The sequence below is a fragment of the Lissotriton vulgaris genome, chromosome 11 (genome assembly GCF_964263255.1).
Source record: "Lissotriton vulgaris chromosome 11, aLisVul1.2, whole genome shotgun sequence".
Lineage (NCBI taxonomy): Eukaryota > Metazoa > Chordata > Amphibia > Caudata > Salamandridae > Lissotriton > Lissotriton vulgaris.
In genome coordinates, this window is record NC_141699.1 from 650,585,295 (window position 1) to 650,602,294 (window position 17,000).

The 17,000-nt window shown below is 49.3% G+C and overlaps 1 protein-coding gene across 1 annotated transcript in view; it reads left to right on the forward strand.

Moving 5' to 3' along the window:
• Nucleotides 1-416: 416 nt before the first annotated feature.
• The window catches only part of LOC147683286 (serine protease HTRA1-like), a 567,779-nt gene continuing 551,195 nt past the window's right edge, over nucleotides 417-17,000 (forward strand). Inside the window, exon 1 of the mRNA XM_086943738.1 lies at nucleotides 417-1,264. Coding sequence (XP_086799864.1) covers nucleotides 820-1,264 — 445 coding nt within the window. The 5' untranslated portion in view covers nucleotides 417-819. The remainder of the gene's footprint in view (nucleotides 1,265-17,000) is intronic.

The following is a 17,000-nucleotide window of genomic DNA, read 5'->3' on the forward strand; positions in this document are numbered from 1 at the left end:
TTTTTTCCGGACTGCAGTGACAGCAAACAGCGCTCATTACAGTCCGGGAAAAAAAACGGGATGCCTGTGTCAGGGCTCAAAACAGAGCCCGATAGAGACCCGTTTCGAGGCCCCCAGAAAAAAACTGCCGGTGCTCCGACCTCTTGAGACCCGGCCCACTTAAAGCCCTGGCAAGCGTCCATGCAGGATAAAGTTGAAAGGTTTCCACGTGTGCCTTGCATTATTTGTCAGAAGACCCTGGGCCTCATATCTACAGAAAGGGAAAGTGCTTGCCGGATCGTAAAATACTCTCCTTCGGGTCCCTTTGAAGCTGTCTAGCGAGGAGGAAGGGTAACACGCTCCCTCGCTCAAGCCTCCCGTTTCACGCCCACTGCCTGCCTGACAGGCAGGTGGGGCCGTGCAAGCCTTAGGGGCTCGTTCCTGGTACAGGAGAGGCGAGCGGTGGGGAGAGGGGAGTGCGTTACGAAAGGGGGACTGGAGTGCGCTGGGAGTAGTAGCGTGTGCCGCCCCCCGTGTCCAGTCCCTGCTCTCAGCCCTGGCTCCTGAGGTGTGCGCGCTGTCAGAGCTGAAGCCCGCGCTACGGATGAGGAGTTGGGTCCGGCTCTAAAGTCTCAGGAGAGTGCCCGGTGCTGCAGCTTCTGGAGTGAAGCCGTGTCGCTCCTCACACCGTGCGTGACGGAGAGAGCCTGTGAGCAAAGCATCCTGCGCCCTACGCGCAAAGGTCCCTGTCCCGTTTCCCCCTGAGCGCGGCCAGAAGGACTATACACCCCTCAACCGGACTTCCAGACCTCTTGCCCAGTGACCGGCTCACGCCCCACCATGTTCCCGAGAGTGCTGTGTCAGCTGCTGTTGCCCTGCCTCCTCCTGCTCCCCGGTGCCTCCCAGGGCCGGCGGCTGTCCCGCAGGCAGAGCCCCGGCTGCCCGGGGAGCTGTGAGCTGTCCCGCTGCCCCCGTCCTCAGGAGAACTGCCTGGCCGGTGAGGTGCGGGACTCGTGCGGGTGCTGCCCAGTGTGCGCCTCGGGCCTGGGGGAGGCCTGCGGGACCCGCGGGGCGCCCCCGTGCGGAGAGGGGCTGGAGTGCGAAGGTCCCAAGCGCAAAGCTCGCGGAGCCGCCGGCATCTGCGTCTGCACTTCCACCGAGCCCGTCTGTGGCAGCGACGGACGCACCTACCACAACCTGTGCCATCTGAAGGCGGAGAACCGGCGGACGCAGCTCACCGCGGGGCCCCCGGTCATCCACATACAGAAGGGGTCATGTGATACAGGTAAGAAACAAAACCATGACCACCATGCCCATTTGTAACATACAGCATCGTATCACTGGAAGCTTCAGCTTTCATACATACAATACCCCCCTTTACACACACACACACACACATAGAGTAAGTGCTTTAAAAGGGCATGTAATGTCACATACTGAGTACCTGCACTACTTTAATTTGAAAGGGAGAGTACCCTCACTTCTGCATATCAAACAGGTACCCCAGGAGAATAAGTACGAGGAGGGGCTTCTATGTGCCCATTTCACGTACAGCTGAGCTAGATACCCTTAAATCAGAGAACATAACTAACTTTCACGTCTCCCCCTCTAATGTGCACATTCAGAACCTGTTTTAGATAGGTGAGGACCACCGTGCTCACTCCAGTCAATCTCCTGCACAGTACCAGCATTGCTCGCTGGGATTCTCCTTCAGCCAAGGGTAAGGCACCTTGTGCAGGCAGCAGAAAAATGCTTAACATTTTGGCATCAGCACATTCTCCATATTTCACCTGGGTATCTTATAGTATACATACAAGGCGATTTTAATTTCTCTATAATTTTTACTTAGGCTTTGGTAATATTCTAATCACTTTACATTTATTTGGAGCATATACATCCTTTCACTGAAGTCATTTTATATGTTGTAATAAATACTAAGTCTGTGTGATATCACTCCCTATGACTTCATCAAGAGACGATTTCCCACTCTATACAATTTTGAGAAATAGATGGCTTCCCATATCGAAGGGGTCCTTTGACACTAGACTTGTTCACCGTACCTAATCTAAAGAGTGCTGGAGGCCGAGCCAGGGTAGAGCCCGTTACAACTAGTCAGAATGGCAGAGTTCTTTACGATCCACACACTGAGGGGGTCCTGTGACAACTGGAAGAAAGAGCTATGCTTACAGGCGTCATAGCCAATCTAACGAACAACACTAAAGCAACTGGGGTATAAGGCATAAAATGACTGCATTTTATCTAATGTATTAGGGTCTAGTTGTTTTCAAAGAATTCTGGGTGCCAAGAACCTGAAGTCACATACCCCTAGACTCCCAAGGGCAATGCCCAAAAAGCTTAACAATAGAACACAGTGGTTCAGCACTTCCATCTTCCATACAGTACACATTGACAATGATATCACGCGTTTCGTCCAGAGGACTTCTTCAGGGCGAAAGAAATATGGAGATAATGTCGAAAGTGTTTCAAGGATATAATTTTCAGAACCTCCTAAAGTGCTTGGCAATGATAGCCATATTTTAAATAAAACAGGTCAATCTTTTGGTTGGAGTGTTCATCCTTATAGGCAGTCAGGAAGAATGATTTAGAATGGTGCCAATATACGCAACCTATTCATATGGCATTCGTATTCGCTTGTAGATTCACGGCGTATCAGCTCGACCTTGGTAACGGCGTCGAGTTTGACGCCGTTTGACCTGTCAAGATTGACCTGTTTTATTTAAAATAAGGCTATCATTGCCAAGCACTTTAAGAGGTTCCGAAAATTATATCCTTGAAAAACTTTCGACATTATCTCCATATTTCTTTCGCTCTGAAGAAGTCCTCTGGACGAAACGCGTTGGCTACGCTTTGTATGAGGATTTTGAATAAAAGAAAAAGAAAACTTTAAGTCCTACTGAACTGTTCTTTTAAAATGATTATTTTTGTCATATCATTGTCACTGTGCACTGTATGGAAGTGCCAAACCACTGTGTTCTATTTTTATAGCCAATCTAACGCGTGACCCAAAGCACGGTCACCAAAACCCTCCTGTCACACACACTCTCAGGGAACCTGTGTGCCAGGACCATGCGTGGTCACCATCTCTTACACACTACAGCACACAACATATAGAGGTAACATAGCTCAATCTGCCTGCAACATAAAACCAGCCACCCTAGCTCCTTGAAGACCACCCTAACACCAGTCAATGTAACTCATCGATGACACCAGTAAGAAACAATCATGTTGCCCTAAGATAGCAGACCTAAGGCATGTTTGTCACATCCAGAGCCGGTTTACTGAGAGTCACCGTCCCTTACACACAGAAGGGGTTTCTTGATACAGGGAAGGCTCACCCATGGTTCTTGTATCAAAATATCAGTAGATACAGCTACATACAGAGAGAGTGTCACTTGATGAGATCCCATAAAACTAGTGCTTAATTTAAAGAAAAAAAAGTGCAAGGGCTTTCCTCAGGAGACCACTTCAACTTGCACCACACACTGCCCCTGCCATGCTGCCAATGCTACTAACAACACAACAGCTAACCCTCACATTCCTACAAGTGTGACAATTCAGACTATTTCAGGCCTCAAAAGCTTTAAGAATCGCTTGTTCTGTAGGTAATAGTCAACTGTTATGTATAGTGCATTATTAATTAATAGTTATTGAGGTCATATCTAAATTAGCTAGACAGCATCACTCTGTGGCAGACTGTCACAAGCCCCGGTGTTGACAATTAAGTGCCGGTGCCGAGCACCGGAAACCACCGGCTCAAATTAAGCACTGCATAAAACCATCCAGCGCAGCTTACTGTGCAACGTTAGCCATCCACACCCAGAAGTGAGCTGACAGAGGGTTTAGAACACACCATGGGTGCCAGAACCACCAGATGAGAATCAGACCCGGCTCACTCAGAACTTTGGTCATCCTAATGAGACCTATGAACATTTATAAACAAGTCTGCCCTGTTTATTAATGAGGCAGCTAACATGGCTAACACCACTAAATGGTGCCAGATGCTGCTGTGATTTCTCGCTCCCAGGTGGACATGTTTCTTTAACTTAAAAGAAGTGCTCATGCTATCTATGGACTGCATGAAGTTTGTGACCCAGGCCCGGAAAAACGTCCGACCTGTGCGGTTAACGGAGTTCAGACATTTCCAGCATATCTCACTTTTTATTTTACTGATTGAGCCATTGATCCTCACATCAGGGCCCCCAAGATCCAGCTATAGGACCTTTCTAAGGGGCCCCAGATGAACCAAGATAGCTCACTTAGACACAGGATCTGAGAGCACAATGAACACCATTGGAATCCAACAAGCTAACCGACCACAGCTCACGGCAAGGCACCACATTATGCACACCGAGGAGAGACAAGACAGCACTACTGAAGCACCACTTTGGTCGCCAGACGTAATGGCACCACACAAGAGGCAGCTTAGCGTCAGGGGTCAATCTATGTTCCAGGTATTGTGCTTGTTGGTTATACATGCATTCATAATATGTCACCGGAAGTAACCCCTCCCTCATTCTGCCTTGGCGTGACATGGAGTAGAGAAACAGAATAGGAATTGTCTCATCGCCAGGGTCTGAACACAGCACCTATGTACACTAAGAGCCTTGTAAAATGCCTTTATGAAACTTAGCCAAACAGCAACTGCAGTGTAATACCTTCACTGCGACGGCATTACAGGAGGGATGCCTGTATGCCCACGTCCAGCATTGAAATACCCATGCTTAAAATTTCCAAGACAATCACCGCCTGGGCCAAAATTGATTCTTCCACCAGGTTTCATTCCAGGAGTCACTCTGGTCCTTTTAGGGCTGTCAAACCCCACCCCCCATTCTGTCCTGATGAAGACCCGCTTTTGACTACCGAATGGATCATAGTTTGGGTTGAAACGTCGACGATCACACAAGGCCCAGATTGACCTAGGCTCTGCACAACTAATGAATATCAGCCAGCAGAGTCATGACAAATCTCAGGAGGTCCCAGACAGCCGATTTGGGTGCTGCCTTGGGGTTCCTCCCTCACTGCCGCCATTCACCGCGAGCGAGTTAGCTCCGCCCACTTGCAGGCCACGCCCCCTTCCTCTCCCCCTTCCCTCTGATCCCCGCATAAAAGGATGTGCTTGGACCGGAGGCGCAGCGGACGGGCGCAGCGGGCGCGACGATTGCGCTCCGAAGGCGCGCCTAAGGCAAGCCCGTCTGCGCCCGTCCGCGACTGTCCGGGGCTAGGGGCGCGACACTCTGCCCCGCTCATCACCTATACCCCGGACCAACTCCACAACCTCCAGGGACCCTGGGCCATCGCCGCCTCCACTTGTTCCAGCATTTTCTCTCTTGGTCTCTCCCCTGCCGCTCCCTCCCACATCCCCCTTCCTACAGCTGACCCCTCTCTCCCGGCCAGTAGCATCACCCTTCCCTCAACCCCTAAATCCCTCAAGGTCTTCTACCTCAACACCCTGTCAGCAGTCGCCCATGCGCACGAACTCTCGGTCCTGCTGGATCTTGAAGCCCCTGATCTTCTCTTCCTAACAGAGACCTGGTTTGGCGACGACTCCCTTCCCGCCCTACTTGCCACTCTTCCGGCCTCTTACTACGCCCTTCGGGCTGACCGCCCTCCCGGCAGAGTTGGGGGCGGTGTAGCGGTCATCGCACGGACCGATCTTCCTTTTCAAACCCTGTCCTTGCCTGCTATCGCGACCACCGAATACTTGGTTATTCGCACTACTTCCATTACTCCTCCCCTGACCTGTTTTCTCACTTACCGTCCCCCTCAATCCCCTTTATAGTTTCTCTCTGACTTCTTGGAAGTCTTGGCTACCATTACAGTTAACAATTCTTCTATCCTACTCCTTGGCGACTTCAACTTCTGGCCTTCCGACCCAGCTGAATGTTCGTCCTCCAAGGAATTCTCTGAAACCCTCCAGTCCCTCAACTTCACTCCTCATGTCCACTCCCCCACCCACATCAAAGGTCACACGCTAGACCAAATCTGGTCCTTAAACTGTCCCGTGGAATCCCTCTCCATTTCACCTTGCACATGGTCCGACCACCACCTCCTCTCATTTTCCGTACCCACTCACCCCCCAGCCAAGCCCCCTCGCCCCAAAAACATCTGGGCCCGAGCATGGGGCCGTGTCAACCCGGAAGACCTCTCTTCCCTTCTCATCACTCCCCTCCCTTCCTTGCAGGGCCTCTCTACTCTCTCCCAGGTTGAGGCCATACACCAGTGGCTCTCCGCTGGCAGTGACTCTGTAGCCCCGCTCAAACGCATTACCACCAAGCGTGAGAAGGATGCCAACCGGTGGTTCAACGCAGAACTTAAGGCCACCAAACTCACTGTCCGTCGCGCGGAGCGGGCTTGGAGGAGAAATTACTGCCCCACTCTCAGACTGGAGTATACTAACATCCTTACCCAGTACAAAAAAGACATCTTGGAGGCCAAAACCGCCTACTTCTCCTCCAAAATCCTTGCTGCAGAAAACCAGCCCAAGGAGATTTTCACGATTGTCCACAACCTGGCGTTCTCGGACAGAACAACTCTGAAGCCTGCCCCCTCCGAAGAACTCTGCCATTACCTTAATAACTACTTCATCCATAAAATTGCTACTATCAAAGCTAATATCCCGCCCCCTTCTGCCTCCTTTGTTGACCCCCAATATCCCCCTCCCAAGGGACAACTCACTGCCCTTCCCCCCATTTCTAAGGAAGCCTTGTCTTCCTTAGTTCCTTTGGTCAAATCTGGCTCTCCACTTGATCCCTGCCCCGCTCATATCCTTCGCCATATTTTTGTCACCTGCCCGGACCCTCCCCTCCTCCTCCTCAACAGTTCTCTGGCTCAAGGTGTGGTTCCATCCCCCTTGAAGTCTGCGGTTATTGTGCCAATTCTAAAAAAACCAGGGGCAGACCCTTCTGTCCCTGCCAACTTCCGCCCCATTTCCCTGTTGCCTTTTCTGGCAAAGGTGCTTGAGCGCCATGTCACCTGCGCCCTGAGCTCCTTTGTTGAGACTCATGGAGCCCTTGCTCCCCGCCAGGCTGGCTTCCGCCCGCACACTCCACGGAGTCCGTTGTCATCTCGGTCTTGGACAACCTCAGGGAGGGTATGGATACCAACCAACGCCAGGCCCTAGTGCTCCTCGATCTCTCAGCCGCATTTGACACGGTAGATCATACCATCTTGCTTTCCCGTGTCAGGGCGGCCGGGATCGGGGGCACTGCCTTGGTCTGGCTATCCTCCTTCCTGAGCGACCGCACCCAGGCCGTCCGCCTGGGTGATTTCACAGCGGACGCCCGGAAAGTTCAGTGCGGGGTCCCCCAAGGCTCCTCCCTCTACCCCCTCTTGTTCAACCTCTATGTTGCCCCTCTTATCTTTTCTCTTCAACAAATGGAGGTCGCCGTATTTAATTATGCGTATGACCTCCAGCTGGTCTTTAACCTCTCCTCTTCGCCCTCTTCTGTCCTTAATTTTCAATCTGTCATGCTCCACATCCGGGACTGGATGAACCACAATCACCTTAAACTCAACCCCGACAAGACCGAGCTGGTGTTGACGGGTGGTTCATCCAGTCCCTGGTCCTCTCTCTTCTGGCCTCCTTCTCTTGGTCCCTCTCCTGAACCCTCTACCTCCGTCAAAACCCTCGGCATAAAACTCAACTCTCAACTCACCCTTCACTCCCAGGTTAGCTCTGTGGTATCTTCTTCTTTCCTTTCACTACGTACTATACGTAGGGTGTCCCGTTTCTTCACTTTCTCAGCTCTCAAACTCATCACCCTGGCCATGGTGGTGTCCCGCCTGGATTATGGCAACGCCCTATATGCAGGCATCCCTGCATACAGCTTACGGCGTTTGCAGCAGATACAAAACCAGGCGGCCCGCCTGGTCTTCAATCTTCCTAAATTCCACTGTTCCTCCCCCCTCTTGAAATCCCTACACTGGCTCCCGGTGCGAGCCCGGATCCAATTCAAGCTCGCATCCATCACCTTCTTGGCTCGCCTGGACCTGGCTCCAGCATTTATCTCTTCAGAGATCACTCCCTACGTACCCACCAGGGAACTCCGCTCGTCCTCTCAATCCCTCCTCACCATCCCACGCTACCGGACAAAGAAGTGGGGTGGCTCGAAATTTGCTACCCTCGCCCCGATCCTCTGGAACTCCCTTCCCCTGGATCTGCGGTCCATCACCTTGTACCCGCAATTTCGGAAACAGCTCAAGGCCCACCTGTTCACAAAGTCTTTTAACTAAATCCCCGCAGTCTCCCCCGCCTTCTTAGCCCTGGATCTTGTTAGTTGTAGCGCCAAGAAACCGCCGGTGTATGAGCGCTTTACAAGTATTTTAAAACTCAAACTCATTGTATTTCCCTATTTATCTGGCCGATTACCCACAAGTACATAATTTTACTCTGCATGTATATATTGAACACCACTGAGCACTCTTGTCACTTGACGACCTCTTACTTGCAATATTTCACCTGTGTTGACAGTCGTGATTATATGTGTAAAATATATGAATGATATAATTCTGATAAAACATATGCAGTAGACAGCAATTTGAGTCATGTGCCTTATTATTTGTGAAAAAGTTTTTTTGTGTCTAGGCTTTTGACATACGAATGTTATATTAAAAATAACATATGTGACACTTAGTGCGCTAACAGAAGTAACCGATAACCCGACAGAACCAATTTTTGTTTATTACCACACAAGAGGCAACATAGCTTCAGGGCATGTTCCAGGTATTGTGTTTGTTGGTCATAAATGCATTGATAATATGTCACCAAAGGAACCCCTCCCTCGTTCTGCCTTGGCGTGACATGGAGTAGAGAAACGGAATAGGAATTGTCGCCTCGCCAGGGTCTGAACCCAGCACCTATGTACACTAAGATCCTTGTAAAACGCCTTTATGAAACTTAGCTAGGCAGCAACTGTAGTGTAATACCTTCAGTATGAATTGGTGCTCACCATCATCCCTTTACCAGGGTTTACTTTGTTCACTGTAAGCCATGATGGTGACCCCACAAAAGCATCCATTGGTTGGAAAGAAGTCCACAATCACAGCAGCAATGGGGCCAGAAAGCATGCCCTGAGCATAGGATGCCTGTAGGTGTGCAACTCAAATTACTGCAAGATTCCCTGACTCAATAATCAGGTGGAATCCTGTTATTCCAAGTTTACAAAAAATAACCTACCTCGAGGCATTAACATTTGAAGAACACAGCATACACCCATTATCCTTGTTTCATTTCCCATCCACCATGTCTGTTCATTATTACTAAATGTAACCACTACACTGGCTCATATCTTTTCTGTAGTGATTCTGTTCAAAGTAGTAGATACATAAAGCGAACATGTCGTAGGGCTTGCACATACATCCATAGACATGTGGTACACATTAGGTCAGTGGTTTTGTGGTCAATGGTTTTGTGGTTTGGACAAATTTCCATTAGGAGGCCACGATTTCGTGTGATTTCAGGATTTCCCCATTATGCTTGTTACACGAAATTAGACATTTAAACCATGTTGCATAATTACGTGCCATTCATAGCAAAAATGTCGCAGGAGCACACCGGAACAACGTAAACGACCAGAACTCGAACAGCTGATTTTTGCAGTGCTTGTATTTTTTCGCACCTTTTGTAGCATAAACCCCTCCCTCATGTACAAAATGAGCTCTAGGCCTCCTTTTGCTCTAAAATATAGTGTCAAATGCTGATACTACATTTCGCGTAATACATGTAATTCGCGTAATGTTCCTGAAATTTCGCGTGACTAAGCTGCTCTGATAGTGAGCCCCTTATAAATGTTATGATGGCTATCATGATGATAAACATTTAAGGTCTCACAGACCTACACACATCAACAAATCCCTGTAACACATTAGATTAGAGGGTACAAACTCAAAGGCTTTCTTTAAATTCGAATCTCAAGGTACCAATTGGAGAAGGGTTAGTCAGTAATCCCATAGGCAGTGCTTATTTTTTAAAAGAATAAGTACCATAGCTCAGTTTTTTGGTTGAAAGCCTGCTGCCGGCACTATCAAATAACAGGAATGTCAAATATTAAGTCTGCATAGTCTTGATGCCACCTTATGCCTCTTTCATCCATCGCCACATAATACCTGCCCCTTTATTGTCCCCCTTAAGGTACTTTTCCGTCCTTTCCTTCTCTCATTGTCACTGTTTTTTGCCTTTCACTTCCTCCTTCTTCCCACCTTTTTAGGTCGAGGACCATAAGGCTGCGCTTGCGCAGTCTTCGGTGAGAGATTTAATGTTTTTAGGTATGGGGGCTTGAACCCGCCTCTCTCCTCCATTGGCTGGCTTCCTAAACGGAGGCCAGCCATTGGAGGAGAGGGGCATCACTCCAATCAAGCCCTGTCTCTTTCGGATTCGGGGGCGTGTTTTTTGCGTTCTTTCGCCCTGTGACGTCATCTGTCACTCAGAACGCAAAAAAGCACGCCCCCGATTCTGAAAATTTCGGACGTTTGCAGCCGCCATTTTCTTTCTTGCCTCCTGCCATGCCGTTTTTCGTGCCTTCTGGCCCCTGACCCGCAACGCACTGTGCTTTAACACACGCCTTACTGGAATCGGTATCTTTCAAGATAGGTATCGTTATAATTGTATTTGTTATCGTCTTGTTTTGCCTGTCTTCGTAGCAATTAGAGCGTTTTTCACGCATAGTGCCGCACTATCTGCTCTGTTTCATAGCGCGACCTTGCTGAGGCTTTTTCTGCATATTAGGACATTTGCTGCCCCTGTCTCGCTTTCCCTTTGACCCTCCATTTTGTTGTTGTGGTTTCCCCTGGCCCGCCCCTCATCCCCGCTACCGCCTCCCTGCTGACCCTCCCACGCTCCGCCCCCTCCACTCTCCATTTATGACAGATGTCCCTACGCGCAGCGTCCACGCGCTGCGGCCGCGCCGAAGGTGCGCCAAAGGTAAGCCCGTCTCGCCCGTCCGCGCCTGGCCCGCGCCCAGCGCCAGACCCCCTGGCCCCCGTCCCACCCACCCCACCCGCATTACATACGACGCCTCCACCCTCTTAACCCTAAACCCCGATCGACTCCCCAACTGCGCCCAAGCCGCTCCTGGACACACCCATGGACCCTTCACATGCAACTCCTGCAAGTATGACGGCACCAAGACCAACTCCTCCTCCACTAACACCAAACAGAGATCTGACACCAACCACCTAAAATGCATCCTGCTCAACACCCGCTCGGTACACAGGCACGCCATCGACCTTTGGAATCTACTAGACACCATCTCTCCGAACGTCGCCTTCCTAACAGAAACATGGATGAACGCCTCCTCAGCCCCAGACATCACCATTGCCATCCCGGAAGGCTACAAGATCATCCGAAAAGACCCCACCTACCAAACAGGAGGAGGCATCGCTATCGTCCATAAGAATTCCATCCGCATCTCAACCAGCTCAGACGTCAACCTCGCTAGCGTCGAACACCTTCACTTCCAGATCCACACTGACCCCAAGACCACACTCAGAGGCACCCTCCTCTACAGACCACCAGGACCCCGTGCACAATTCAGTGAAGACATCACTGACTTTATCACCCCACACGCCCTCCCCTCCGAGGACTACATTCTATTGGGAGACCTCAATTTCCACCTCGAAAAGAGCAACGACAGCAACTCCACCACCCTTCTGGACAATCTCGCCAACCTCGGACTCAAACAACTTGTTAATACCCCCACTCACTACGCAGGTCACACACTCAACCCTATCTTCACCTCCAGCAAACATATCTACTTCAGTCACACCACAGTTCTCCATTGGACGGACCACAGCTGCGTTCACTTTGTCTACAAAAAGACCACAACCCACAACCATCCTCAACCTACTCTGCGAAGAAATTGGAACAAAATCACCATCGACCAGATCTCCTCATCGCTTCTTCAAAACCCCCCTGCCCACTCTTCGAACCCCAACCAAGCAGCCATTAACCTCACTCAATGGCTAACCAACAGCGCAGACAACCTAGCACCTCTGAAAAAAACGTCAAATCAAACTAGGCAGCAAAAACGCCCCCTGGTTCAACGATGATCTTAAGAAATCCAAGAAACTCTGTCGCTCCCTTGAGAAGGCCTGGAAAAAAGACCCAAACACCAGCACCAGGGACGCCTTCAAAAACGCCACCCGCATACACCACCAACTGATCCGGACTGCCAAGAAAGTCGCATTCAAAGACCGACTAGACAACAACGCCCACAACAGCAAGGAATTATTCAACATCGTCAAAGAGTTTACCAACCCTACTGCCAACTCCAATGACATCACTCCCTCTCAAACCCTTTGCGACTCCCTAGCTTCGTTCTTCCACGACAAAATCGCAGACATCCACAACAGCTTCGACAACCAACCCGGAGACCAACCCACCCAACCTTCTGCCGTACCTTCACCCCCCTTGAACATCCTTAATGACTGGAACCCAATCTCCACTGAGGACACCATCCGCCTGATGAACTCCACCCACTCAGGATCCCCAACAGACCCATGCTCTCACCACATCTTCAACAAAGCAGACTCCATCATAGCACCACACCTCCGAGACGTCATCAACTGCTCCCTCAACTCTGCCACCTTCCCGGAAAGCTGGAAACACGCCGAACTCAGCGCCCTTCTGAAAAAACCCACAGCTGACCCCACCGAACTCAAAAACTACCGCCCCATCTCGCTTCTTCCATTCCCGGCCAAAGTCATCGAGAAAGCTGTCAACAACCAACTCACCGCCTTCCTCGAAACCAACAAATACCTCGACTCCTCACAGTCCGGCTTCCGAGCCAAACACAGCACTGAGACCGCACTCATCGCAGCAACAGATGACATTCGAACTCTACTGGACAATGGAGACACAGTCACCCTCATCCTCCTCGACCTCTCCGCAGCCTTCGACACAGTCTGTCATAGCACCCTGTTACAACGCCTCAGAAACATCGGAATCCAAGGAAAAGCACTGGAATGGATCACCTCGTTCCTTGCCGGAAGAACTCAGAGAGTCCGCCTCCCACCATTCAAGTCAGAGGCCACTGAAGTCATTTGCGGCGTGCCACAAGGATCTTCACTCAGCCGCACATTCTTCAACGTATACATGAGCCCCCTCGCGGCCATCGCACGCCAACACAACCTCAACATCATCTCCTACGCTGATGACACTCAACTGATCCTCTCACTCACCAAAGACCCCAACACCGCCAAAACCAACCTACATGAAGGAATGAAAGAAGTAGCCGAGTGGATGAAGCACAGCCGTCTGAAACTGAATTCAGACAAAACAGAAGTCCTTATCTTAGGTACCTCCCCCTCCGCCTGGGATGACTCTTGGTGGCCAGAGGCCCTTGGAAAAGCACCCATCCCGACGGACCACGCACAGGGCCTGGGCGTCATCCTGGACTCCTCACTCTCGATGACCAGACAAGTCAACGCCGTTTCATCATCTTGCTTCAACATTCTTCGCATGCTCAAAAAAACATTTCGCTGGATCCCCACCGAAACTAGGAAAACGGTCACCCACGCACTGGTTACAAGCCGCCTGGACTACGGAAACACCCTATACGCCGGTACCAACGCAAAACTTCAGAAAAAACTCCAACGCATCCAGAACGCATCAGCCAGACTCATACTAGACATCCCGCGTAAAGACCACATTTCTGGTCACCTGAAAAACCTCCACTGGCTCCCCGTCAATAAGAGGATAACATTCCGCCGCCTCCTAACCCACGCACACAAAGCACTCTACGAACTTGGACCCGAATGCCTCAACACACGACTTTCCTTCTACACCCCCTCCCGCCAGCTACACTCTTCCAGCCAAGCCCTTGCTGCTGTACCTCGCATCAACAAAACCACCATGGGCGGAAGATCCTTCTCCTACCTGGCGGCTAAAACCTGGAACTCACTTCCCATTCACCTCCGCCTCACTCAGAACCACCTAGCATTCAGAAAGCAACTTAAAACCTGGATATTCGACATGTAATTCCCCACCCTTCTCCAAGCGCCTTGAGACCCTCTGGGTATGTAGCGCGCTATATAAATTAATTGACTTGACTTGACTTGACTTGCTTATTTGCAAAGGTTTATTGCACCTCAGGCACGGGCTCACAGCTGTTATTATGCACACAGCTCTGATGATGCACCTCAGGCACGGGGCTCACAGCTGTTATTATTCACACAGCTCTGATGATGCAACTCAGGCACGGGGCTGACACAGTTATTATTCACACAGCTCTAATGATGCACCTCAGGCACGGGGCTGATGCAGTTATTATTCACACAGCTCTGATGATGCACTTCAGGCACCGGCTCACAGCTGTTATTATTCACACAGCTCTGATGATGCACCTCAGGCACGGGCACACAGCTGTTATTATTCACACAGCTCTGATGATGCACCTCAGGCACGGGCTGACGCAGTTATTATTCACACAGCTCTGATGATACACCTCAGGCACGGGCTCACAGCTGTTATTATTCACACAGCTCTGATGATGCACCTCCGGCACGGGGCTGACGCAGTTATTATTCACACTGCTCTGATGATGCACCTCTGTCACGGGCTCACAGTTGTTATTATTCACACAGCTCTGATGATGCACCACAGGCATGAGCTGCCTGCAGTTATTATTCACACAGCTCTGATGATGCACCTCAGGCACGGGGCTGACGCAGTTATTATTCACACAGCTCTGATGATGCACCTCAGGCACGGGGCTGACGCAGTTACTATTCACACAGCTCTGATGATGCTCCTCAGGCACGGGCTCACAGCTGTTATTATTCACACAGCTCCCATGATGTGGTGTGGGCAGAGTGTTGAGGGCAGAGTGTTGAGGGCAGAGGGCTGAGGGCTGAGGGCTGAGGGCAGAGGGCAGAGGGCAGACTATTGAGGGCAGAGTGTTGAGGGCAGAGGGCAGAGTGTTGAGGGCAGAGTGTTGAGGGCAGAGGGCAGAGTGTTGAGGGATGAGGGCAGAGGGATGAGGGCAGAGGGTTGAGGGCAGAGGGTTGAGGGCAGTAAGTGCGTCGGTTTGTGAACATATATTTTTAATATTTTACAGTATCCGGTTTCCATCAAATTTGTCAGGGCCAAAGTGCAGGATTAAACAAATCTGTACATTTCCATTCAGGTGATCGTTTGCTAATGCCTGGTACTCATTTTAGGTTTCACCTGTATAGCACTTGCACTGTGCTTGAGAAAACGATTGTGTTTAATATAAACCTACAAGGAACTTATATCCTGCCTCACTCTCTCACTATAGAATACTCACTCTTTCACTTTTTACTACTCGCTCTATAATACTCTTTACTAATAACTCTCTCCTACTCACTATCAACTACTCACTCTACTACTTACTCTGTGTGTGGGTGCTAATGCAATAGGTCTCGCATATACAAACGATTAAGCTATTGGCAATGTAAATGACAATGCCATTTATTTATGATTTAAAATTAAAAAAAAATAATGAGCAATGCCAATAGCTCTACCTTTAATAATGCTGAGACCATTGCATTGTAAATGCTTCTTTTGTTTACACTCTGATTTTCTTGGTCAAAGTCTGATGTGCAAAAATACGTGCCAGTCCCCAAAAATGAGTGCCGGTGGGCCCCACCTGTAACCACTGGCTCAAATTAAGCACAGCCCACAGGTTTGCTCTGAAGGAGTTTTGCTGCCAGAATGTATGCTACGTGGCCATGGGTGATATTTCAGAATGGTTTTAGAGAACCAGAGAAAGCTTACCAATTTTTAGTAACACATGCAAAAAGTCACAATAAGTAAGCACATGCGTAAAAACACAGATCGTCAAGATACCATCTGCATATTTTAAACCCAGTAATAGAGAGAGTGAAAAGTACTTTTGTTTTTTAGGCATTATGTATCAGTAATGTTTGAGTTCTAGTTAGGGACAGAGAGTCCTTTTATTCCACAAGGCTTTTCCCCCCGTTGGTTGGAGCCTTTGAGTCTGGTTTTGAAAGGCCAGGGGCCGTATTATGGAAAGTGCCCCAGGGGCGTAATGGGCATGTGAGCCTACCTTGCATGACCCGGGACTCTTTGGTATTACAGAAAGTGCTGCAGATGCTTGTACTGCCCTTTCTGTAATACAGATAATTCTGGCACACATAGCACCAGCTCTATCACCAAAGGGTGTTCCCTCATTTGCATGTTTTTAGGGGGATAGGGTGGGAATTTATTTAAGCCATGGTTAATTAACAATTAATTGTTCATTTATAATTTATTATTTTATTTATTACTTTATATGATATTTGTGTTATAATTTTGTATTTTAATTACATTTTAAATGTGGGCTGCTAGGTATGTTGGAGTATAGTGTGGGAATCTGATTAAATAATCAATTAATAGCATTTTGGACTTGATATTAATTATTTAAAAAAATCATAATTATGTAAATTGTTTAATTATTGTTTTTAAATGCTGCAAAGACTTACTGGAGTGGGAATAGTATATTTTACCCCTCCTCTGTCCAACGCTTTCCCTTCTGTTGCACTGACTGGAGTGGAAATAGCCAATTTTACCCCTCCGTAGTCCAACGGTTTCCCTAGCGTTGCAGAGGCTGGAGTAGGAATAGTAAATGTTACCCCTCCTGAATCCAACGCTTACCCTGTTGTTGCACATAATGGAGTGGTAATAGATTATTTTACCCCTCCTGAGTCCAATGTTTTCCTTAGTGTTTTCCTTAGTGTTGCACACACTGGAGTGGGAATAGTAAATGTTACCCCCCTGAGTCCAATGCTTTCCCTCCTGTTGCACAGTATGAAGTGTGAGTAGTAAATTTACCCCATTCGAAGTCCAATACTTTCCCTACTCTTGCACAGACTGGAGTGGGACTAGTGCATTTAACCACTCCATAGTCCAACACTTTCCCTACTGTTGCACAGACTGGAGTGGGAATAGTAAATTTTACACCTTCTGAGTCCAGTTGCTTTCCCTACTGTTTTACCGACTGGAGTACCCCCCTGCATTTACATGAACAAAGCGGCAGGCACCA